Raw genomic sequence first — 25,398 nt, 5'->3', positions numbered from 1 at the left:
ATAACCCACCAGCAACCCAGCCGCTGCACAGAGGTTATCCGGGGGACAGAGCAAATAATTGGTGAGGCGAACAATGCATTTTAATTAAACCTCTGCAGGAAACGAGGGGAGGGAATCGAGTTAATTGCACGGAGCGGGAGCAGGAGATTAAAAACGCTCGGCGCTCGGAAGATGGTGGCTCCCATCCGCCTTCGCCAAGTGAAAACAAGGCCACCTGGGGGGGGGATTGCTGGCAGGACCCCGGGGACAGTGGGGATGTACGCACAGAGCTGAGAGATGCCACAGAAAGAGCCGAGGGGTTCTGGAGGGGGTCCCCAGTGTTGGAGAGCTGCGGGGACCCCAGGGCACCCCGGGAAGGGTGTGGGGAGCCGGGACATGGGGCAGGTCCTGGGAGGTCCCCCTGGGCTGGGGCATTGCTTGCAGCAGAAGGGGATGGGGGACGTGTCCCACCACAGCCCCATCCCCATCCCATCCCCATCCCAGGATCCGTGCTGCTTCGTGCCCTCCGCTCCCAGCCGAGGATCAGCCTGCAGCTTTTCCTGCCCTGCGCACTTCAGATTCCAGCCTCTTCCACGGAAAGAGAGGCGCTTTCCTCAGCTGCTCCTTCCTCTGACCTTGCACCTCGTTGCTCCAGGCCGTGCCCACGCAGCAGCCTCACCCACCCCTCTGCAGCACGGGGAGCACAGCCACACTCCTCTTCCTCCCCAGGACAGACAGAAAAGCATCCCAGGGCCTGGCTGCCACAAGAGGATGCTGGGGTCAGGTAGGACCCCCAGACAAGCACCCCGATGGCCCCAAACATCCTCCCTGGGCAGGGGGCAGCAGCCCCTGCCCCAAAACCTTCTGTGTGTGCTGCGCTCTGCCCTCCATCCAGCCCCCCATTAATGAGCCCCAGCACGAGAGGAGCAATCAGCCCCGCCGCCCGCCTGCTAGCAGCAATCTCCCCCCTTCCCTCCTCTGCAGAAATTTCCCAGGCTGTGGTTTTTTGCCTCTGATCCCACACAGCTTTAATCCACCAGAGGAGTCCCACGGGGGGCACGGGAACGACTCCGAAACGAGCCCCGCGCGGGTCCGCAGCGCTTCTTGCTCTGCGCGCAGCACAGAGCCCAAAATAAACCCACCGGGGTGGGGGGGCTCAAAGCCGAGCCTTGATGAGAGCCGGACAAATTATAGCAATTAAAAAGAAGAAAGAGACGCGTTGGCTTTCAGAGCCGCAAACCTCAGGATGAATTTGGCAGCGGGGGGGGGGAAGGTTGCGCAGTCACGCGCGCGCTGCAAGAGCGAAACGCGTCGCACAACGCTTTCTGTCCTCGCTGGCACAAGCTGTCCCCGCAGGCTGCGGGTGCCACCAGAGCCAGCAGGAGGCTGGGACAGCCTGTCCCCAACGCAGCCGGGTCTGCCGCAGGGGGACACGTGCCGTGCCGTGCCCATAAAGCGGGGGCTTTTTGTGCCCGAGGATGAGCTGCGGGGTGTTCCCCCCCTGCGGGGAATGAGAGTTTTGGAGCAGCAAAGGGCCGCGAGCTTCTGGTTTTCCCTGGCAGCTGCAAAGGGCCAGGCAGGAAAAGCCACGGTGTTCTGCTTAAATGCTCTGCTGCTGCTGCCTGAGTGAGCTTTCCAGCCGAGCGACCGCGAGAAACCGGCCAGAAAAACACAGCACAAGCTTCAGCTGCGTGTCACGGGGGGGGCCGCACGATATTTGCGCTTGATGTCTGAGTCAGAGCCGGGAGGTGAAGCCCTTTATGGAGCATCTCCGGGCTGTTTGGGCAATGAGCACAGCCTGGGAGATGTGCGGAGCAGGGCTCAGCATCCCCCCGAAATGAAGGGGAGGCGGGGGCCAAGCCTCAGGGTGCAGCCCAGGAGCACCCCCCTGGCTCTCCGTCCTCTCCATCAGCCACGAGGCCGCCCCAGCTGGGGGATTAACCATGCCCCCGGGGTCAGGATGGTGCAGGCATCCCTGCAGAGCTGGGGACGGGGACATTTGGCAGCTCTGCTCGTACAAACACAACCCAGAGCCCCCCCGTGGCCGACATCTCCCCCCTGCTCATTTATCCAGCACGTCCAATATTTCGCCCTGCACACTCACACCAGACACGCGGTGCTCAGGATCCTTTTATACCCTGTCGCTGCCAGCAAGCAGGGAAAAAATAATAATAAAAAAGAAAGAAAACAAAAAAAAAAAAAGAACACGGTGTCATCTTGGGAAACTCGCTTCCCTGTTAGCACAGCCAAGCATCCTTGTCCTTGCCTGCGTCAGGATCTGGATCCTCTCGAGTTCCCTCGTGCCCTGCGGATCATAAAAGAAGAGCACAAACAGCCCCGTCAGCATGCTGGGGGAGAGGCCAGCCCAGGAAAGCTGCACAATTTTGCCTCCCTTCGGTGAAGGAGAGGCTTTGCTGGCTGCCAGCCCCACGGCCATCCTTTTTCTGTCTGTGCCACAGCCCTGGGTGTACCTGCAGGGCTCCTCGAGCACCCAGCCCTGGGCAGGAGGAGGACTGGGAGCTGTTTGCCTGTGTTTAGCCAAAGGAAGGAGAAAAAATCCTGGTGTGGAGGTGCCACGAGAGGCCCCGGCTCTCACCCAGATCCCTGGGGCTTCTCTCTCTCATGGTCACAGCAGAAAACACCCAGTTTCATTGGGGAAGCTGTAGAAAAAGCTGATAAAAATGCCCCCTGGGGATCCTGGCTAGCAGCAGAGGGAGCAGAGCCCTGCCCTATTTATAAGGGAAAGCCACCTGGAGCTCTCCACCTGTGCTCCCAGCTGGGACAAGGAGCTGCAGTGACCTTGCCCAGACACAGTGGGGTGGGAGAGCAGAGCGAGAGCCCCCCCTCCCCGAAGCAGGAGCTGCGATGCTTCCCAGCCGCGTCCCTGTGCTGCTGTAAAACGGGCAGGGGAGGGAGAAATAATAATAAAAAATAATAATATTATCATACACGACAATAAAAAGTCATCTGCCTCGACGGGAATCTTCCCGTTTCGGCTGCGAAGCCTTCAGGAAGGATAAAATCAAATGCTTGAGTGGGGGGGTGCGTCCCTCGGAGCCTAAATCTGTGATGGGACACGAGTCTGCCACGTGTCCTTAGACACTTCCCATGGGACAAGAGGCCCAAACTCATGGTGATGCCTTCCTTGTAGGGCTCTACAAGGACCCCCAGCCTGGGGAAGCAAAGGGACCCCCCCGGGGCACAGCCACCGCAGGGTCCCTGCCTCCGGATGGGGCCCCCTTGCAGCCACAGCTGGATGGATGCAGGACTCCTGCTCTGCGCCCACCTCTGCGGCTTTTTTCCGTGTGGGAGCAGATGGAGCCACGTCCCCCAGGGATTTTTTGGGGTGCTGGGGGTGTTTTCACCCCTCTGCTTGCCCCCAGCACCCGGCACCGGGACGCCCTGCGCGCTGCAGTTCCCCCCCGCAGACACTTGGTGGGGCTCCGAAACCGGGCACCCCGCAGCTGGGGGGGGGGCAGCAGCATCCCCCCGACCCCTCGGAGCCAAAAAGGGGGCTCCGTAAATCCCGGGGGGGGGGCTATAGGAAGAAGGGGGTCCCCTCCTTCAGCTCCTGGGGCTGCGGCGCAAAGCCCGCGCCTGGAAGGGCTGCGAGGGGTGGGAAAAGGGGGATTGAACAGCCGTAAATCCAGCCAGCTTGGGGGTGCTTTTACAGCCAACCCCACCTTGAATCCCCTCTGTTAGGAGCAGTTAAAGCTCCCAGGCAGTGTTCTCATGGCAAGATTTTGAACTGCTTTAATAGGGATGCGATAAAACCCCCCTGGCACCCGGGGAGCAAACGTCCTTTTTATCCCTGGAGGGCATTTTTGGCCCAACCAAGAGCCGTCCTGCACGGGGAGCCACCTGCAGCAGCTGCCCCTTGTTTCCCCTCTGGGTTCCCTACAGCACCGTGATGCGCCCAGCCAGCAAAAGCAGCAGCCGGAGGTGCCGGGGTGCACCCACACTGAGCAAACAGCGCAAGGGCAGGGAGCAAAACACTTCCTTTCCCGTGCCGAAAAGCAATTTAGGGGAGGGCAGCAGCAGGAGCTGTCACAGGCCACGCCACGGCCTCGGCTTTTCCCCAGAATCAGCCTGCGCCCGTGTTTTCCCAAGGAGAACCCCAAATAAAACAACTCGGAGAGGGCTGCAGGGCTGGTGGGCTCCCCCTCTCTGCATGGCATGCTCCAGGGAGGGTAATTTAACAACAAATAAAAGCTTTTTTGTGGTTATTTCCCTTCTAACTATTGCTTGCTACTGCACAAACTTGTGCCTTTCGCTCCCAAACCCACACGCTCAGCAGCAATGGGACCCCACACCGCATTCAGTGCCCATCTGACTGCCCCATTTCCATAGGATCTGGGCCCAAACGAGCCCCCACAAATGCTCCCAGGAGAGAAACGTGCCCGTGACACCCTGCTGTGGCCACCGAGGGAGCAAAGAGCACTGCAGGGCTGGAAAAGGGCAGCGTGGCCCTACGGAGACCCGAGGGGACGTGGGTTCCTAGCTCAGGCTGGAGGGTGCCCCAGTTAATCAAAGGGATCTTCTTTTTTTCCTTTAATAAGATAATACTGAGTAATTGATTTTTAAATACAGCGAAATCAAATGCCCCGGGGCCCCAGCAGGATCCCAGCTCCTGCGCCAGATCAGCAGCGACTGGCAGAGATTGAGCGCGAGGGGGAGAAGGAAATAAAAATCCAATCTCATCCGCACGCCGAGCTGGCTGCAGGGCAAACGCTGACGGTGCCTGAAAAGGTGAGTCAGTTTTTCTCTATTAAAAAAAGAGAAAATGACCTTTTGGGTCATCAAAAGGGAGAAGCCGAGCTGGGGAAGGCAGCCAGGACTGTGCGGATGCGCAGGCGGCGGGGAGAGGAGCCGGAGGATTAAAGCTCAGGGCTGAGCAAGGACAATTTGGGGCAATTTATCCCAGTTTCCCTCTCACCCCATTATTTTTCACGCAGTCCCAGTTGGGATGGGTTTAAGGACGTCACCCCACTCCACCCCCAGCCTTGAAATGTCTCGGGTAAATCAATAAACCCAGAGCCTGCAGGCACCCAGGAGCGAGGGGGTCTTGACAGGTTTATGGTCTTGGGGTAGGGGAGGGTATTTCATTTATTTATTTATTTATTAGAAAAATACACATGCAAATAATATATTTTTCACTGCTGAACTTTTTTTTTTTACATTGGAAAAAAAAAAAATAAACACAGCGGGACTGAGGGGAGACCCGAGTGGAGACGCGCCCCCACCTCTCCTCTCCATCAGGCGCAAAGTGCAAACCCTGGGGCAGCGGTCACCCTACAAACACCCTTCTGGGGATCCCTGCCCAGGTCCTGGGGCTGGGGACGGCCAGCAAGCCAGGGAAAGCAGCGCTGGGACTGATCCTGCCTCAGACCCAGCACGGAGCAGAGCCCAGCCCCATAATTACGGGTGCCAAAGCCCCAAAATCCCAGCAGGGAAAATCAAACCGCAGCCCCCTCGCCGCACCCCGGTGAGAGCAAGGAAATGCCACTGGGGACACAGAGCTACGGGGAAAAACCCTGCTCCTACGGGACACAGCACGGGGAAACCTGCACCAGCAGCCCCTTGAAACCCATTCCCGTGGGACCCCAATGTTTGAGGGCAGTTTTGGGGTGAGCCCAAGCTCAGGATCCCCGGAGCGAAGCGGCGCTGTGGCCGCGTCCCCGAACTGCCCGCAGCAGCCGTGCCAAGGAGGCGCTGGGCAGAACCTGCCGGGCTGCATACCAGGCAGCTGCAGTCACCGGAGCAGAGCAGGAGACGTGTTTGGACGGGGCTCTTTGGGGTGCGGCGGTCCCAAAGGCTATTCCGGGTGTGATGGGGAAGGGAAAGGGCCGGGGGAGGCACAGCCGGTGCGGGGCTGTTGGCTCAGCCCTCGGGGAAACACCACAAGCCCTCGGCTGCCCCGGTGCTGGAGGTCACAGCAGGGTGTGGGGTGAAGGGAAAAGCAAACACAGCAAATCTGAGTGGAAAAACCCTACAGGGAACCCCCCAGCTGCTGCTTGTGTCCCCCCAAACAGCCTGGCACCGAGCACCGCTGCCCCCTCGCCCTGCGCTCCTGCCTGAGGCCATGGCTGGTGTCCTGCGGGTGGAGGCTGATGGTGTGGCACAAATGCTGTTTGCTCTCCATGCACAGGGCCATATAGAGACTGTAGGGTGGTTTTCCCAAGAGAAAAGTTTCCCCACACCTCCCAGGGAACCTTACACAGCGAGGGAAGCCACCAGTGCCACCCCGCTGCGCAGCGCAGCACGACCTCCTGCCCACCCCGAGCAGCCCCTCCTGCCGTGCCCCGCACCCCAAATCCCTGGACAAAAAGCCCCTCAAGTGCCCCAAAACCCCTAATTCCTTTAACAGCCCCCTGGAACCAGGTGCTGCCAACCTGGTGCCTCGCTGCGGGGGGATGCAGGAGGCTCGCAGCCTCATTTCCTCCGGATTTTCCACCGTCCACACCAGCCTCGAGAAGGCATCGAGCAGCAAACGCATTCAGCAGCTCCTCACCCCACAACATTTTGCTCCAGACCCCACTGCTACGAGCACTGAAGCCCCCAAGCAGCTTTTTGGAGGGGGCTGAGGACGCAGCAATGAAGTCCCCAGGCACAGGGGGGCTGCAGCAGCTGCTTTCTTTTTCATCTTGCTTTCTCTCTTGTATTATTATTATTTTTTTTTAGGCTTTTTTTGTTTGTTTCTCCCTTTGTCCGCTTGTTTTTACCCGACCAAAACCCCATTTCTGGGTCCGCCTGCTCCGAAAACAGACGCGGGAGGCTCCGGCGAGGGACGGGGGCTGTTTGGCTCCTACTTCTACGGGCTGCCCACGGCGCAGCTCTAAGGGTTGGGGGATGCTCATGCAGGTGGGGGGCAGCTCTGTGAGCGCGTGTGCGACCCCCGAGCAGCCCAGATTCATTCGGGGCCCCTTTTTCTCCCCAACTGCTCCGGCCGCCGTCTCGCTGCCGCTGTGCCGTGCCGGCCGGGCGGCTACTCGGTGGCCATCTGCTCGATGTGGTCGCTCAGCAGCTTGTATTGCTCTGGGGAGGAGAAGGAAAGAGGAGCTGGGGTGGTGCCGGAGCGTCCCAGCGAGGCCGAGGGGTGTCCCCCCCCCCCCTAAATCCCACCCCTACCTTCGTCCAAGTTGCCGATCGTCGCCTGCTTCTTGAGGAAGTCGCTGCAGAGCTTCTTGTTGAGGCCAAACGCCAGCATGTTGTGGATGAAGGTGCTGAGGAAGGGCGGAGATGCTCAGCGAGGGCAGGGCCAGGCTGCCCTTCCTCCCTCCCTCCCTCCCTCCCTCCCTCCCTCCCTCCCCGCCACCCTCCTCTTCCTCCCCGGCTGCCGGCTGATGATGCTCGGGCGCGCGACAACGCAAAGGGCAGCAGCAGGTCCCAGCAAGGAGCACCGAGGATGCTCTGCCCCATTTCCCCACCACACGGGATGTCCCCGAGGGAGGGGACAGCGTCCCACCACCCTTGCCAAGGACCCACGGCGCTGTCCCTGCGCCCCGCTCACCCCAGCTGCCCGAAGGTGATGTTCTCGTTGAAGCGCAGGCTGTCGTCCCGCTCCTCCTGCGTCATGTGGCACCACTTCTCCCTGCAAGGAACGAGCCCCTTTGGCACCACCGACCCCCCCGAACCCCCTGCATCCCCCTCTCCGTGTCACCAAGGGCACGGGGACACCTCCGGGCCCGCTGGCTGCCGGAGCGCGCCCCGTGCTGGATGGGCTCAGGTGCGCACGCCTCCACCCAACCTGTTATTTTGGGGCAAAAGAAGAGGTACCCGGGGACGAGGTCCTCTTCAGCTAGGAAATAGCACGGCCACTCCAGCACCGAGCTCGCGTCGCACTCGTGGTGCCTTCATTTTGGGATGGGAGGGTGAGCAGGGGGCTTGCAGGGCCAAAATCCTGGAGCAGCCCCACCTGCAGCACCTCTCCCCAAAGTGCCATGGGGTTTCCAGCTCCCAGAGCGCCCCAAAAAGCTGCTCCCCAAACACCCCCACCCCTCTGCAGTGCTGCAGGAGGGTTTTTGTACCCCTCGTACCTGTCCCCATCCCATCCCCACTCAGCAGCTGAAGCCAGGTCCCCAAATCACAGCACATCCCCAGATCCTCGAGGGTGCCCCAGCTCTGCCGCGCCCCCCGGCAAACGCACCCGGAGCATCATCTCCTTAAAGAAAAGGGGGGTTTGAAAGGACGGGGGTCCCGCTGGGGGGGCTCTGGGGCAGAAAGTCATGCTGAGCAGGGCAGCAGGGGCACCACGGCGGGGCTCAGGCGGTGCCGGCACAGCACAGTGCATGCGCCCTGGGGAAAGCCCAGCTCCAGGGGGAAGCCAGCCCCCCGCGGAGAAATCAGGTGAGGAGACAGGCAGGGAAAAGAGGAAAGGCAAGGAGAAACAGGGACAGAAGAAATATATAAATGTGGAGGAGGAGGAGGAGGAGGAGGAGGAGGAGGAGGAGGAGGAGGAGGAGGAGGAGGAGGAGGAGAGCTGGAGCGGACCGAGCAGGAGCGCACGCCGAGCGGGACCGAGGTGCTGCCAGGTGGGAATGGCCCCCAAGGAGAGGGATAGGGGAGATTGAGCAAAATTTTGTTGCTGAAACTGGAAAAGGATGAGAGATTCACCCAAAGGTTGAGAGATTCACCCAGCCTGCCACCAAAGCCAGCCCAACCCCGGCCTCAGAAAGCTGCTGAGCTGAGCCTTTGGTCACAGCGGCTGAACCGGGTATTGGGACAGCTCTGGAAGCGCATATGGGATGTTTTAAACGATCTTTTTAAAGTAATTTCTCCAAGATAAAGCTAACAACAGCAAATAAAAAATAAAAAGAAATCAAATTCAGCGCTGGAGGCTGAAAAGAAAGCAGAAGAATCAGATTGAGGGGCTTTGAGATCTGGCAGAGGAACTTCACAGATCTCACTGGCCCGCTGTGAGAAGCAGCAGGTCTGAAACTTTTTTTCCTGCCTTTTTATGTTTTGTTTTGTGTGGTTTTTTTTTTTTTTTTTTTTTTTCTTTTTTTGCTGTGCTGGCCCAGGGAAGCCTCTCAGCCCCTTCAGGGGTTGCTCCCTGCCAGCTCCTGCCCAGGAGACCCCCAGGATGTGCCCTGGGCTCGCACCCACCGGGCTGGCACGGCTCAGCCTCGCTCGCCCCCAGCGGCACCGCGGTTCCCCAGGCTTCATCCAAAAAAATCGGAGTCACCCAGCTCCTGTGCACGCCTTCGGCACGTGGACATCCCCCTGCCCTCACCCTCCTGCTGCTGCCATGGCCCGGAGCCCTTCGTTTTTGGGATCAGCTGCTGCAGACACCCCGATCCCAGCACCCAGCGCCCGGCTCTGATCTGAGTTTGCATCCCAGAGGCCGTGCTCCTGATGGCAACGCGCAGCCTCCTCCACAGCGAGGGCAGATTTCCCCACACAGGGGGATGATTTTCCCCATTTTGTGCCCCAAACCTGCCCGGGACACAGCCCCCTTCCCGTGGCAGCTTCCCGGGGTCCCCAGCAGCAGCAGGGGGTCCCCGGCTGGGGCGGCACAGCTCGCGTGGGGCCGGGTTTCTTCCCAAAAAGCAGCGTTCAGGAGAAAGCAGCCAGGCTGGGGAGGGGTTTGGGGCGAAGGCAAAGCGAGGAAGAAATGCGGGCGGGCACGCACCTCTTCTCCTCTTCCTCCCCAGCGTCCCCTCTGGAGCAGAAGCAGAAACGGGGCCGAGAAAAGTCGCGTGTTACGGGTCATGCAAGAGAGACGGGCGCAGGGCAAAGGGGGAGAAGAACAGACGGAGAGAGGGGGTTAGAGGCGGAGGGAGGGGAAAAAGAGAGAAAAAAAGGAGTTTAGTGCTGTCGCCTTCCCTCCCCACCCCGGCCCCTGCCCTCCCTCCCCAGGGGAGAAACCTCCTCCTGCAGGGCAGGACACGGCCACCAAGGCACCGCCGAGCGCCCCGCGGCCCCTTGCCGTGGCCAGACACCAAACCTGGCACCCCAAACCCAGCCTGCAGGGTGCCAGCCCCCTGGGGGCTCAACCCCCAGCCCCGTTCCCCCTGTGGCCGCCACCTCTCAGCCCCCCCGAGGTGCTCGGAGCTCCCCGGGGAGCTCTCCCAAAGCTCCTTCCTTCACCGGGCTCAGCCCTGGGATTAATTGAGGAAGAGACATTTGCTGCTGCTAATTTGGGGCTTAATCGAAGCAAATGTGGTCCCGGCTGCGTCGCCACTCGACAGCTTCTTTTTTTTTTTTTTTTTTTTTTCTGGTCGGTTTGGGGAAGGAAAGCAAAAAAAAAAAGAGGAGAGAGATGGAGCCGGCCGAGCATCCCGAGGGGTTGTCGTGGTCGGGGATTGGGGCCGGGAGGGCTGGCTGCTCCCTGGTCTGCCTTCACTGCTGGGAAAGGGGCTGCCAAAACGCTGGGTGCTCCACGCCTGCCCCCTGCACGGCCCCCTTGGGGACACTGTGGGGACCAGGGCGTCCCCTCCCCTGGCACAGGAGCTGCTGGCAGGACGAGCCGCAGCAGGCTGAACCCCACCTGGGCTATCCAAGCCTTCCTTTGGGGAAAAAGGATGCAAAACGAGCTGGAAAACCTCCCCATCCCCATCCTTGGGAGGTTTTTTTGGGGGTGGAGGGTCCTACCTGGTGGTGGGGGAGCGCTTCCTGCGCTCGCAGTGCACGGCGTCGAAGAAGGCGGCGTTCCAGAAGCGCAGGTTGTGCCTGCGGGGAGGGACGGGGCATCAGTGGGGCCACCCCACATCCTTCCCCCATTTCCCTCCCATCCCATCCCATCCCAAGGGCTGGGAGGTGCTGAAACGAATCCGGCGAATTTGGCCCCGTTTTGGGGGAAACCCCCGCGCTGCCCATCCCGCAGGCAAAGGGGCAAAGGCGGGCACGAGCCAGCCGGCCCCAGCTTTACCAGATGGGCTGCTGCTTGAGGTGCATGTACAGGTAGATCTTCTCCCCTTTCTTCTCCTCCTCCGGGCTCTGCACGGAAACTGTGGGGACAGGGCAGTCACACCGGGTGGCACCCCCCACCCCACCACGCCATAAAACCCCGCGTGTCCCCCCCTCAGTGCCCGATGGCACGGTTTGTGAGCCCCTGGCTGCGTTTTGGGGACAGGAATTAGCTCTGATCTGGGACATGGCTGTCCCAAGAGGGTGCTGGGGCACTTTGGAGCCCCTTTGGGGCACTCTGGGACAGACAGCTCCGTCCTCTGCCCACCCCACAGCTTCCAACCCTCGCTCCGGGGGTGCTGTCGCCGTTCTGCAGCTCTGCCTCCACTCACCCGTCTTCTTCAGCCTCTCCTTCGGCCTGTCCTCACCCTCGCTGCGGCACAGAAACCAGTGTCAGCCCCCGAGAAAAGGAGCCAGAGGAGCAGAGCCCCGCACCCAGGCCACACAGGAGACCCCAAAAGCGGTGCCACCGCCCCCTGAACCCACGTACCCCCATCCCCGTGAGGACGCGGGGCTCCCAGGCCACCAGGTGCCCGGTGCCCAGCGTAAAAACCCACGGGACCATGCCCCAAACCCCCTCCCCGTGGCCACTACGACCCCACCTCGGGCGTCCCTCCACCTCCCCGGGCCCCCTGCCTGCCCCGGGGGTACCCACTGGCTTTTTCTGGCCGCGGGACCCTTCAGCTTGGTCTCCAGGCCCCCGAAGAAGCCCTTGACGTTCTCTGTCCTGGCCGAGGTGTTCTTCAGCAGCCTCTCGGCGATGTCCTTCTTCTCGGCCAGCCAGCTGTTGGCCGACCTCAGGTAGGAGTCGATGCTGCCCGTGGGCTTCTCCTTGGCCTCCAGGGGCAACGCGTGGCTCTTCCCTGGGGGGGTAACACCACCGGGGGCTCAGCCTCCACCTCCAAAGAGCGGGCAGCGGGCTCGGCACCCGCACCCGAAGCACTTGGCACCCGTGGGTGCCCCTCACCGATGTAGAAGTAGGTGAAGCACATGGTCATCAGGTTCTTGGCGGGGCTGAAGTCGTCCATCTGGTGGCACCTGGAGCAAAGCGGGGATTTGAGGAGGACACCCAGCGATGGCACCAGGTGGCTCTGATCTCAGGGGGGGGGGATGACAGCGAAGCCGAAATCCCCCCGGGACTTACTCAAAGAGCACGAGGGCGAAAGACTGCATGAGGCGGTAGAAGGTCGGCTCCGACACGCACTTGGAGTTGCAGCGCTGCGGGCACAAGCGGGGTTGGGTTTGGCACGGGTGGCTTCAGCCCCCCAAATCCCGGCGCAGGGAGCTGGGCAGAAAGCTCAGACAGCACGGTGTGCACCTCGGCTTTGGTTTGGGAGGGAGGGAGCGGGGAGTTTCTGGGTGCTGATTGCGTTTGGCTCCAAGGCGAGCAGGCGGCTCCTCTCCCACCTCGCACCGATCGTGCATCTGAGATGGGTTTATTCACTCTGCACTGAAAGTCCTCCCTTTCCCCAAGTCCCTGCACTCCAAAAACACAGCTCCAGGGCACCGACAGATCCCCCAGGACTCGGCTTTCTGCCCAAGCCCCCGGCACGCGCTGCCCCGCTGCCCCCTCACCTGGGCGCTGACGTATCTCGCGAACCATTCCCTGCCCTTCCCGTCCTCGCCGCTGCACAGCTCCCCAAACCTGGCCTTCTCCTCCTGGTCCAGATCCTCCCTGAAATGGGAAAAGGGGGAAATAAAAGCCATCAGAGCTGAGGGCGTGCCCGGCACCCCCTGCACGGCAGGGTGACGGCTCAGCTCCCACCCAGCACCCTTTTGGCAGCGTCCTGGCACAAGGGGCTGGCACGGGGCGCATCCTTTATTGCCATCCTCCCACTCACGCTGCTCTTTTCTCCCCCCCAGGCAGGAGGCATGCCAAAAGGGAGGAGGGAGAAGAAAAAAACCACAACAGCCAGAGGAGAAGCTGAGCAGCAGAGACACCCGCTCAGCCCCCGAGCTGAGCCAAGCGCCCCTGCTGCTCCTCACGCTCGCTGTGCGCCGAGCCGCGGCGAGGGGCCCCGGGGGCTGCTCCCCTTCTCCCTCACCCCCCGGAGAAGATTTTCTCCACGTAGTGCCGCATGAAATCCCGGCGCTCGGCCGTCGCCTCGTCCCTGGCCGACTCGGTGCTCTGGCTGGAGGAGAAGGACTCGGCGGAGGACGAGCGGCGGCGGCCGCCCCAGCGCGTTGGCGAGCTGCCCGCCTCATGGTCGCTGTCCGCAGACTCGGTGGCATCGCTCTCCTCCCCGGCCACGTCCCCCACGTGCCCGTTGCCGCTGGGGACATCCCCGGGAGAAGGCTCCGAGGGGGCACGGGCGGGCGTTTCGGTGTCGAAGTCGATGAGGTTCCCTACGGGCACCTCCAGGGGGGCCTCCATGGCTGTCTCGGGGAGGGGGTGGTGGTGGTCGGATCGGCTGGGTGCTCGTCCTCTTGTTCCTCAGCGGGGTGTGGAGGCCATCGCCGATGGGGACGGGTTACCACGGGGCATCTGAGGGACAGGGGAAGGACCAGAGTGAGGGGACGACCCCAGGAACCAGCAGGGAGAGGAGCCCCCAGGTCCCCAGGGTGCCCATCAGCAGCTGTAAGGGACAGGACAGGGGCACCCCGGGCGGCCAGAGGGGGCTGCTCCCCATCCCACAGAAACGGTAAAGCCCCCGTGGTGCTCACGTGCTCCCCGCACCCTTTAGGAGGGTTTTTCATCCTTTAGCCCAGAAAAGAGGCAACGTGAGCCTCTGGGACGTGACATCTCGTGGCTTGATGGGTGAAACTGGGCCGGCACAAGCCAGCAGGCAGCAAACATGCTCGTCATCACCCCCGGAGTCTCATCCCTGGAGAAGACTCCAGCCCCTTTGGGGCGAGGGGATGCTGGCCACAGCCTCTGCTACCGGCCCCCGGGGCCAGGAGAACCCAAATCCCTGCTCTCCAACCCTCCCTGACGTTGGCACCGGTGTCTCCGTGCCCCAGGACCCAGGAGGAGCTGCAAGGACACTGCTGCAGGCAGCAAACCAGCGGCAGCATCGTCCTCCCAGGGCAGCAGAGCAGGCGTTGCCAAAAAAAACCAGCTGGCCACTTGCCTGCCTCATCCATCCACCCCCAGCCCGGCCTCCCGGGGCATCCGCAACGTCCTTTCTGCACGGATGGAGCCGAGACCTCCTCGAGAGGTCGTCCAGAGCCGTGTTTTGTCCCCAAACTCTCCTCCCTTCGTCCCCAGGCCGTGCCAGGTGTGTGCAGCAGGCGGGTGGCACCGCTGCCACCGCCGGCCCCTGCGCCGGCTCCAGGAGCTGGCTTTTCCTCTAAAACACACGGATTTATTTTTTTTCCTGGCATCCTCATCACGCACAGGCCCTGGCCCTCCAGCAGGGAGAATTTGGGGTGTGATCTGAGCAATGTCCAGGACTCACAGCGGGTACCTGCAGCTCACGAGCTCAGCGGGGACCTGCCCGGGGCTGCGGGCAGCGCTGGGAGCCCCTCTCTGCTCCAGGACATCCAAAAGGCTTTAACCACACGCTCAGCAGCCCATGATTAAACACTGCCACCCAACCAAGGGCACAAAGGGTGCTTTAAGGTGCCGGGTGCCCATCCTGCTTCTCCCAGCCCCCCAGAAGAGCTCCAGGAGCCCAAAGGAGCCCAAAGGCCGCCCCGTGCCCTCTGCGCAGCGCTGCCACTGCTCTGCGCAATGGATCTGGGAGGAAAACAGCCAAAATAGGGACCAAAACCCCAGCTCCCATCACCGCCCGCACACAGCCTGGGGCCTCACTCTCCTAAAAAGCCATTACTGCTTTGATTCTGGGAGCAGAAGGGATAAAAAGAGGCCTTGGGGCTGCTCAGGAGCATTGCTACAGCTCAAGGAGCTTCAGCATCACCCAGCTCCGGCAGCCCCCGGGCTCTTTGCTCACCCAGCTCGGCCAGGCAGGCGAGGCAGACCACAGCCTTCCTCCCAGCAAGCATCCTCCAGCACATCCCTATCCCCCAGGGGCTGCTGGAACACGTTTAATCTGCATCTCCCCAAGGGCACAGCAGCCAGGGAGCACCACAACCAAGAAAAAGCAGTCCGGGGTGGGGGGCAGGCGCAGAAAGGCAGCTCCAGGAGCTGTCCCTCCTTCCAGGAGCCATCCCAAGGCACGGATCTGCTCGGCTGGATTTCTGGAGGAGAAGGAAAAGGGGGAGCTTTCCCGAGAGATTTGGGCTCGCCAGCGTGAGCAGCGTTTAAGGAGGGGAGGTTAACGCCTGGCTCTGGCTGCGAGGGGCAGGGGAATTGGAAGGAGGTGCTTCCTGCAGGAAAGCACCTGAACTTATCCTGAATTTTTAATTTTAAAAAGGTTGGAAGCTTGTGACTCGTCCCCCAAACCTCTCGGAAGCTGTCTGACATTTCGCACCGCTCCTCGCCCCCAGCCTGCTCCCAGCGCATCCTTCCCGGCCGGGACCACCCAGCCTGGGTGTGCAGCCAAATTCCTTCACCCCCTAAAAAAAAAATAATGAAGAAATGGCACACCAGGAGAGAGAAAACCAGCCCCAGAGCCTCACCGAGGCTGCTGGTGCTCCCGCCGAGGGAGCAATGCTCTCCCGTGGGCAGGAGCCTCTGCTCCGAGTGGGAAACTTCCAGCTCAACGCTGTCATTAAATTGGAAACCCTCTGCCTGCCCTCTTGGAGCCATGGGGACGTGTTCCTGGGGTCCCTCTGCTCCCAAAAGCTCAATGAGGGAGCTCGGGAAGCCGCTGGGGACCCCCAGCCCATCTGCACCCCGCACCGGGGGGAAGGGGAAAGACAGGAGGAAATTTTTTTGGCACTGCTCAGCCCTGGCACTTTTCCATGCTGCAGCCCATCGGGGACCTGCATTAGGGTCCCAGATACCCCCCGCAGCGCACCCCAAGCCCAGCAGGCAGCCAAAATGGGGGTGTCCTGCATTAGGGTGTCCCAGAACTGGGTGTCCCGGAGCCGGGTGTCCCAGCTGGGCTGCGGGAAGGTGCCGTGGCCAAAAAGCTTGGCTCCTGCCAAGGAAAGCTCCCGGTGCTGTAAGGGAACGTCCTGTTTCCTCCTGGGAACTGGTCGGTCCTGCTCAGCCCCGCTCACCCCCCCGCAGCCCCAAGCAAACCACAAAATGCCCTGCAAATGCCCCAAATCCGGGGGGCCTCCTCCCAAAGTGGCCCGGGGATATTTCCAGGCGCAGACCCCTCCTCGCTGAAACAAACCTGGGACTCGCAGGAGCCCAAACTCCCCCGCCCCGAGCTCAGCTCCCCGTGCGGGCAGCAAGGACAGGGGCTGTGTTATCGGGGTTTAATCCTGCCCTGTCCTTGCCCAGCCCCTTTGCTGGGCTCCCTTTTTGCGCCTGGCTCCCCAAAACCCCCTCGCTCAGCCTGGGACCCCAAACTGCCCCAGGGACCCCAAAATCCCCGCTCGCCCCGCTGCCTCCGGGCACCAGGCGGCAGCTCCCCGGGGGTTTGATGCTTCGGGGGGGGAATTAAATGTCTCCTGAGCAGCCCTTGCCTTGCACCTAAGGCAGCTTTTTGTGCCCAGCAGCGGCTCCAGCTCTAACTCAGCATGGCACAGCTCCCACCCCATGAAAAGGGCACCCAGGACATCCCCCCCCCCCATGCACACACACCCCAGGGAGCCCCAAAACGGAGCCATCCACCCCACAACCCCCATTTCCAGCCCCTCACCCAGCACACAACGGGGGAACACGATGGATTAAACCCTCCTCACATCACCCCAACGAGGCCTGTCCTTGCAGGGGATCTCAGCAGAGCTGCCCCCACCCCAGCTCGCATCCTCCCCCCAAAAATAAATCGCTTTACCTGCGCCCAGGAGCAGCGTCACATCGCCCGGGGCGAGCAGCATCGGCGTGGTGGGCACCTTGGGCACGATGCGGGGCCCGAGGGGCTCACGCATGCCCCGTCCCTGTCCCCATCCCCGTCCCCGTCCCCATTCTCTCCCCCCCCCGGCCGCCCACGCAGGCACGCACACAGCGCAGCGGCTGCTGCGGCGCCGGCTGGGAGGAAGAGGAAGGAAGCAAGGAAGGAAGGAAGGAGGGAAGGAAGAGCCCTTTGTGCAATTTCGCCACGGTTCACGGCTCCCCCACAGCCGCCCCGGCCCCCTCCCCATGCCCTGCGGTGGGCACCCTACAAACAGGACCCCCCCACACTTCTCCATACACGCAGCTATCCAAAATACGGAGCGTATAAATATAAATTTCTCCCCATCGAGGAGGGATTTCCCAACCCTTTCCATCACCTTCAGCTGTTTTTTGGTGTCCCCCCCCCCCCATTTTTCAAGCCCCTCCTGAGGGCTGTGAGCTGCCTGCTTCGCTTCTCCCCAGGGAAAAATAAAAATTGGAGGCAGGGGGAGAAAAGGAAAAGGGGGAGGAACCGGGGGAAAAGCAGCTTGAGGTGGGATGAGGCTGGAGCCCTGTGGGGTTGGGGTCCCCCCCTGCCTGCCCCTGCCCACGCTCAGTGACCCGGCCCCGCTCCCCCCGACCCCGCCTGGCGTCTGCCCCGAGCACCGTGGGGGGAAAATCCCCGGTGAGGGGTGGGGGACAGGGAATGGGTGACGTGGGACCCGTGGGAAGGGGGTCCCTGGTGGGGCGTTACGTGCCCAGGTGGCAATTTTGGGGTGCTCACAGCAGGGAGGGGGGGTCTTCAATGCAAAGAGATGCGAAAAACCCCACAGAGGGGGGGGGGATTCCCACACCCTAAAACTTCTCAGCCCTCGCATTGGGACCCCATCACCTGCCTGCAATGAGTTAAAGCATCCCCTGTTTTTAGGGGGGCAGCAAAATAAGGATCATCCCCCCCCCCGGTGGAGACCACGGGGCCGGGACAAATTTCAGAGCTCAGCAGCAAGCCGAGAGCATCGCTAATTAGCGGTCCGCTGAGGGCGATGATTATAATTAACTCTGCCTTCGGAAATTGCAGGCGGCGTGTAAAAACACGGCCCTATTTCCCTTCCCTCGCAACACCCCAGGGCTCCCCGGCACCCGCAGAGGGGCAGGGAGGAGGAAAAAGGAGCGGAGAGGAGGGGAAGGACCTCTCCATTTCGGGGAAGGGGCCCTTGGGCAAGCCCCGCTGCCTGCCCTCGAGGACGTGGCACAAAGCGCAGGGGAAGGTGGCGACAGCTCCGGAAAGGAGCCGAGGTTTTTGGGGCAGGATGTGATGCAAAATCCTGCTGCAAGGGAACAGCGGGGCCGGAGGAAGCGCAGGGAGGAGCGCAGCGCGCTGGCACCGACAGCATCCGTGCTGCTCAAGGGCACAAAAACCCCAAATCCAGCCCTGCACGCAAACATCATGGGGCCAGGGCTGACCCCAAGCTGTGAGCTGAGCCCCATAGAAGAGGGGCAGCCCCTTAACTGTGGCCGTGCCCGTGTCCAGCCACAGCCGAGCAGCTCAGAAGCACGTGGCATGGAGAAAATCCCACAGCACTACGTGGTCATCCAAGCCCCGCTTTCATCTCACCTTCAAGATTTCACGGGCGAAGGGATTTGCTTCGGATTTGCAGGGCGAGGAGGCTGCCAGGTTCCTCGCACACGGCCATGCCCTTTCCCTCGGCACCCTCCCAGCGCCACGCAGCACCGCGGCGGCTCCGTCCCCTCCGTCCCCTCCGTCCCCAGCCCAGGAGCACCTCCAGGAGGGGCTGTCACCGCACAGCCCTGCAAACCCAGCCCCACAAAACCCAACCAACACCATAAAACGCCCCACAAGGTTGTGAGCTGGCTGCTAAACGCCCAAGGAAGCCATCCTGCCAGGCTGGCCCTCCGCAAATCCCTCCTAATCCAATCTCTGCTGGTGGCGGAGAGCCGGGCCCTCCCATGCTGAACGCTCCTGTTTGCACAGCGCTTGGGAAATCCCTCTCGTTTCCTTATTCCTGGCTGAATCACCGCCACGGAGCTTCCTGCTGCTCACAGAGGGCTGGGGGAATGCAGGTGCCTCGGCACGCTGTGCTCCGCTGGCGTGGGGATGGAAACCTGGGGTTTGTACCAAATCTGAGAGAGCTGGAAGGTGCTGCGGGTCCCTGCTGGGTGGAAGGCATTGCTTCTTTCACCACTGCATGTTTTCCTCTGCTGGCATTTGTGTGTGTTTAAATTTCGGGCTTTTCTCTATCTCGTCGAGACAAAGCGCAAAAGATGGAGGGGGCAAGGCCTGCGCTGAGCTCCCGCTCGCGTGGTGATCACAGCTGGGATGCTGGAGATGAAAGGAGCCTGAAAATGCAGCAATGAGCCAGCAGCCCCTGCGATTTGGCACAGAGCAGTGTCCAGCACAGCTCCCCACAGCTCATTTCAGGGGTGCTCAGCCCCCTGAGACCTCCCAGAGGCTGCAAGGGGCACGGCCACATCGCCACTTACCTCCACGTGGAACCAGCAGCGGGCTGTCAGAGATGCACCATCCTCACCGCTGCCTCCTTTACGCAGGAAAAAGCCCCCACGAGTCCCCCGGGGCCCTCTCAGCTCCCGACCCCCTCCTGCACCACGTGCGTCAGAAGGGCTCAGCGCCGCACCAGGCGCACACGAGGCAGGGCGGAGATGTTGCGATCACCCCGCAGCCTCCCCATCACCCGAAGGGCACCCAAAAGTTGTGCCACGGCAGGGGAGAGCAGCCAGAGCTGTTGGTAAAGCCCGGCCACTTCCAACACGAATCGCAGGAGCACGGTGAGGAGCAAACCCCTGGGAGCCGCGGGAGCGCAGAGCGCAAAGGTCGCGGCGGCGAGCGCCAGCTCAGCTCCCCGAGCCGCGGCGTCACGGGGCTGGGCAGGAGGCAGGGAGGCTCCCCAGGAGCTGGCTGCAAAGCCCCGGGGTGTTTGGGCACGCCACGGGCACTTTGTGTCCCCCTGGACACCGCTGGCAGCCGCAGCACCGAGGGGAAGGTGACCGAGGTGGCTCAAAGCCGGCAGCACGGTGGAGAGGGCTAGAGAGAGGCTATTTTTTAATCACACTTTGATATTTCCCAGCAAACAGAGCTCAGCTGTGCTCTGAGTGCAAGCGCCCACGAGTGTGGGGTCTCTGATGTGCCGTTTCTGTGAAAACGTGCTCGTTTTTTGTCTGCGTTTCCCATCTCAGAGGAGCTCAGGAGGCTCTGGCTTCGGCACAAGATGCAGACAGTCCTCTGGTTTTGGATACAGAACAAAAAAAAAAGCAAAACAGGAAATTGCTCCATCCGCAGGGAACTGCATCCCTAATTGTTCTGCATTAAGAGCTTCCATACTCATGAGCACTATAACCAAGAAGAGAGAGCAGCAATTAAATTAACTCCAGGAGCCAAGGAAGGCGGCTTCGCCTCGAGCTCCTGCAGCCCTCGGCAATGGGACAGGGACGGGGACAGGGACAGCAGCCACCTTTTGAGCCCCATATCCAGCTTTTGGGGGTGAGGATTCCTTCACATTCACCAAACTGATGCAAACCAACATCATTTTGCATGGTGCCCCCAGAGCCACCTCGGCGGTGCGCTCCTGAAGCCCTTTGGTGGGTCTCAGCCCTGTTCCAGTGCCAGCAGCCAGCAGCAGCAGTGGGGCTGTTTGTGCAGAGCTCTGCCACACGGCGGGCAACAGCCCAGCAAGGAATTCATGAGCACAGCCTGTGTGATGGCAAAAAGCGATGCCCCGTGCACTCAGCTCACTCCTGGGGCAGACGAAGCCATCCCACCCCAGGGACGTGTTTACAAGCGTTTATGGCCACAACGAGGAATTCAAGCTACGCTGTTAAAGCAGAAAACAATCCAGGTGAGCTGGTGATGAAGCCCCCACCGGTGCCTTTCCATCTCCACGGGTGCCAGCCCCGACGCAAGGCACCGTGCACCGTCGCCAGGAGCTCCCCAAAGGGCTGTGTGCCATCCCCAGCACCCCTGCACCCTGATAATGCCAGGAGCCAGCCCTGTGCCACCAAGGAGGTGACACCAGGAGCCAGCCCTGTGCCACCACCGAGGAGATGCCAACACCAGGAACCATCCTTGTGCCACTGAGGAGGTGCCAACGCCGGGTGCCAGCCCTGTGCCACCAAGGAGGTGACCTCCAGCAGCTCCCAGGCACATCCCCGAGCCAGCTGCCCGCTTGGAGGGCACCACGAGCATTTCACCCTCTCTTTGCCGGTCCCTGGGCCGTGGCCAGACCCCACGGTGCTGCTTTCCCCCCACCATCCCCAGAGGTGATGCCCCAGCACCCCCACAGCTCTGCCGTGTGTCCCTCATCGCCGTGCCGTGCCCCGGTCCTCATCTCCCGCTGCAGCACAAAGCACTTCCAAACCATTTCAGGGGGGAGGAGAATAATAAAAAAGGCAGCTTTATTTCTCCCTGACATTTAATAACCTTTATTGCCCGCTCAGCAGCAGTTTCCCACCCTGAGAGCCTGGTCGCAGGCTGCTCCGGCTCGTTCCCAGCCTCGCCGCGAGCACCGAGCCCCTACAAAAAGGGGACGGGGCTGCAGCAGCCTCCGACCCGCTGCAAAGGGCGAGGGGAGAGCCTGTGGATATTCACGGGAGGCAAAGGGAGGAATTAATGGTGCTGCAATTCCCACTGCCTCCATCGTTAGGAGAGGAAAACGCAGCCGAGCATCCGCACTGTAGCGCACAACACGATTTGGTTTAAGTTTAATGTCGTTCCGGAGGAGCTGCTGAGGGTCTGGTGCTGTCAGCAGCACTACAGGGCACTGGCAAGGCAAAGGAGGGGATCTACAGTTAGTTATGGAAAGGGAAAAATAAAAAATAAAAATAAAAAAAAAACACCCTGCGAGTGGCCGAGGCCCCTGAACTCACAGGTGCTATCGCCCTGCTAATAAAACAGCTGAAATCAGCTCGGTGTCTGGCTCCTTCAGCACAAGTGGCTTGGGGTGGGTGCCAGCCAGGTTTTCTCAGCACCCACGCACTGATTTTACACCGCTCGCCTCGGCTGGTCCTGCACGGAGCCACCAGTGCTGCTGGAAAGGGTCTGGGGAGAGGGGTGGGGGGCTGCGGTCCCAGCTGGGATTGATCCTGTTGGCACCTCCCAGAGGTCTCCAGGTGCTGCAGGAATAAAGAAAAAAAAAATATATAAGAAAATAAATTAATAAATAATATTAAAAAAAAAACAGGCCTGGCGGGCCCGTGCCGGATTACAGCAAAACTGCCGGGCGTTTTCTCCCCAGCTGGAACAAGGAAGAGATAAAATGGGCTTGCTCCAGAGCGCAGGCAAACAACACCTGCTTATCAGCACGTCAGCAGCCTCAAGGCTGTTGCAGGGCTTCAGGACAGGCTTTGTTCCCCCTGCGCTCACCTTCGGGTGCTGTTTTCGGTCCCTCTATCGTGCCAGGGCCATGCCGCTGCCCTTGCCCTGTCTTGGAGTTTGGAAGGTGGCCAGAGCCCATGGAGCAGGGTCCTCCCCGGCTGCCAAACTCACAGCAAATTTTTGGTAAAACCCAAGATCGTTTTAGTTAAAGCTGCAGATTTGGTTACAGCTGCTGGCCCTGCGCACGTCTCCAGCTGGAGGAGCGGGGAAATTGGCAGCGGGCACTGAACCAGGGGGGCAAAATGCATCCATCGAAGGGCATCACAGAATCGTGAATGATCACTTCAGAGGGCAAAAGGGAGCTCTGAAATCCTCTCATCTGACCCCATCATGGGCTGGGGGAAGCTGCGAGCAGGGGCTGGCCATGGCAGGGAGCTGCCGTGCCCTCGGTGCCAATTTAGGGCCGGGGAGGTGCCTTGGCATCCCAGGGGACCCTTGGAGGCACCCAAAGGGCACCTGCAAAAAGGCAGCGCGGGGTCTGCAGCGCCGTGGGGGTGCAGAGCTGGCTGATGGTGGCTCCTCTGTCCCCCAAGGACACGGGGATTTGGCTGGGGAAAGCCACAGCTGCTCTGGCCGGGTGCTGGCGACAGCCCCGTGCGGCGGGGTCCCGCTGCCAGCACATCTGTGACACCTCCCTGGGATGGAGGCACCAGCTGCAGACCTGCCGTCCCCCCCTCACGTCCCCTTTCCAGAGCTCGTCAGCTGCAGTGCCCAAACCCGAGCACTGAATGCACCAAAAAGGAGGTTTTTTTGGTCATTAAACCCTGCAGAACTGTGGGGTCAGTAATTGAGGGTGGTGAAGCCGCTCGGCGCGCATCCCGATCCCCGGCTCGCCTCATTTGAAGCCCGCCCTGCAGAACGATCCCTGCGCCTTCCTTCCCTCATATGGGGGAGATTATAGGGTCAGGCTTTGCCTGCCAGGCTCTAATTCCACCTCAGTGCCCCAGGCGAGGCAGCAGATGCAAAAGGAGCTGGGGTTGCCCAGGGGCTCTGCACCAGCTCGCTGGGCACCCAGCAAAGCCCGAACCAGCCGGGTCCCCCTTCCAAGGACGCCCTCCCCGCTGTTCCTGGGTCAGCACGTCCCAGTCCCAGCCCCGCAGCACCAGGCTTTGTCCCAAGGCACGGCTGGAAACAGGCTGTGCCCTGGAGGCCTGGCTGTGCAATTAGAGAAAACAAAGCAGGAGCCGGAGCCGTACAACTGCACGGCACAGCCTCGCCGCCTGGCTCCGAGCTGGCTGCCTGCTCCCAGCCAATTTCCCCCCCTCGCTGCTGTAGCTGCTTGTTTTGGAGAGGAAAAGGCTGAAAAGGCTCCCCCCGCTCGCTGATTGCCTCCAGCTGCCCTGGTGTCAGGAACCAAGCGGGGCGCGGGCCAATTTGGCACCTTCTCCCCCCTCCCCGGCGAACCGGCTCGATCCAAGATGTGGCCGTGGATGAAATAAACGCGTTAGGGAAGGGTCCCCGCGGGGCTGCATTTCCCATTTCCAGCACCTCAAGGCAGCGAGCGAGGTGCTCTGGAAGGAGCGGGAATCGTGGCCAAGATCTCTCCCTCCCAGAGGCGCAGAAAATTTAATTTCCACATTACTCATCCGAGCGAGTCGCAGCGCTCTTAAATCAAGTGGCTCGGGCGCAGCGATGGAGTGCATCGCTTGCCATCCGTCCCCTCCTCGTTTGTTTTTAATTAGCAGCTGCAGCCAGGGGCTGAGCCAGGCAGCGCCAGCCCTGCTGGTACAGCAGGAGATCACGGGGCTCCTTCCCCCAGCAGGATTTGGGGACGGGGGGCACCTGGTGGCAAACCACCCCCTAATGTGCGGGGAGCCAGGGGGGGCTGAACGCACAGGAGCAGGTAATAAGGTCACTGGGAAAGGGATGGTGTTAGGGGAACAAGGTGGGATCAGTGGGGCCAAACCAGGCACTGCGGCTGCAGGGGGAACCTCTGGGATTAATTCCCATTCCTGGAGGTGAGGGAGAGGGGGTGAGAAAAGGGGAAAAAGCCCCAGGAAGAAGCCAGCCACTGAGAAAAACACCGCAGAGAGGTGAGACACGAGGGCTGAGGTGACTTCAAGTATAAATTTAGAGCATTTTACAACAAGATTTCCACTCCAGTCTCCCCCAGTTTGCACCAGGGACCCCCCAGTACCACTGCAACCAGCAGGCTGGACAGCGGGACAGAGCACAGGGTGGTGGAGCAAGAAGCAGGCACGTCCCCTCCCTGCCTCGCTGGGGCTGCAGGGAAGGAAACACATCAGGCTGGCAGGCGAGCTGCTTATTAAATAATTTAGAGGGAGCTGATGCTGGCGGCGGCAGACTCCATCCACCTCCCTGACCTTCACCGCCTGCGCTCTGTTTGCCCTCGCGCTGCGCTCCCGGGGATATCAGCAACTCATCGCCCCTCTCAACCCTTCCCAGTGGCTTTGGGAGCCATGAAAGCACCGTCCTCCTCCTCCCCGGGCCCTGGCCGGGCATCCTCCAGGCGTGGAAGCCGGGTCCCTGGGGGTCAAAGCATCCTGGGGATGTGCCGGGGGTCCCGAGTGCCGGAGGTGGCCGTGCGGTGGGGTGGCTGGAGCCAGGGGTGCTCGTGCCATGGGGTGCCAGACTCAGGGGGTGCTCAGGTTTTGGGGGTGTTTGGGTCTTGGGATGTTGGGTTTGGGGATGCCGGGTTTGGGGATGCCAGGTACCAGGATGTGTTCCCAGGGGGTGGGTGTGGGGGTGCCAGATCTGGGGGTGCCAGCTCCAGGGGTGCCCGCTCCCAGGCACCCATTTCCAGGGGTGTTCATCTCCCGGGGTGCCAAATCTTGGGGTTTTCGGGTCCCAAAAGGGCCAGGTCCTGGAGGTGCTGAGTCCTAAGGGGTCCCCGCAGCACCGACCCGGTCTTAGGGCGTCCCCTGGTGGGCGCACAGCGCTGCGCCCCCCCCCCCCGGCTCCTGCTGCGCCCCCCGCCCACGCGTGGAGCCCCCACGGAGCATGGGGGGGCTTTGGGGGACAAAGGGGGGGGTCAGGCTGTGGTGTTCAGTGCCCGGCCCCAAGGGCAGCCCAATTACCCGGGTCTGGCACAGGAGTTAATTAGCGCACGCTGCGTCAGCGGGGACGGCGGCGCGCGAGGAAAAGGCTGACAGCTCCGAGGAGCCAAAGAAAGATCTCGTCTGGCTTTAATTAGCCGTGTAGAGCTTGCCACTAATTAACCTTTCGCGTTAGGATGAAGAGGGGAAAAAAAAAAAAACACACAAACCCAAAGCCCTGCTGGGAAGCTGGGCGGGCAGAGCCGCCCCAAATTACT

At 61.3% G+C, this 25,398-nt stretch overlaps 1 protein-coding gene across 7 annotated transcripts; it reads right to left on the bottom strand.

Moving 5' to 3' along the window:
* Positions 1-6,610: 6,610 nt before the first annotated feature.
* KIAA0513 lies at positions 6,611-20,589 on the bottom strand. 7 transcript variants are annotated; one of them, XM_084533217.1, is made up of 13 exons: positions 20,565-20,589; positions 19,220-20,304; positions 12,933-13,372; positions 12,463-12,562; positions 12,032-12,105; positions 11,855-11,925; positions 11,543-11,750; positions 11,220-11,260; positions 10,850-10,928; positions 10,573-10,650; positions 7,490-7,570; positions 7,108-7,202; positions 6,611-7,014 (listed from the first exon to the last, which is right to left on the bottom strand). In XM_084533217.1, the coding sequence occupies exons 3-13, from the start codon at positions 13,259-13,261 to the stop codon at positions 6,965-6,967; spliced, it is 1,206 nt and encodes a 401-aa protein (XP_084389343.1). In that variant the 5' UTR covers positions 13,262-13,372; positions 19,220-20,304; positions 20,565-20,589; the 3' UTR covers positions 6,611-6,964. The 7 variants fall into 7 exon arrangements, with proteins under 7 accessions (XP_084389343.1, XP_084389341.1, XP_084389342.1 ...); XM_084533215.1 differs by lacking the exons at positions 19,220-20,304; positions 20,565-20,589 and adding exons at positions 9,611-9,640; positions 16,680-16,822; XM_084533216.1 differs by lacking the exons at positions 19,220-20,304; positions 20,565-20,589 and adding an exon at positions 16,680-16,822.
* Between the last annotated feature and the right edge of the window lie 4,809 nt (positions 20,590-25,398).

The sequence above is a fragment of the Aythya ferina genome, assembly GCF_964211825.1.
Source record: "Aythya ferina genome assembly, chromosome: 12".
Lineage (NCBI taxonomy): Eukaryota > Metazoa > Chordata > Aves > Anseriformes > Anatidae > Aythya > Aythya ferina.
This window is presented reverse-complemented; position numbering and strand designations above follow the sequence as displayed.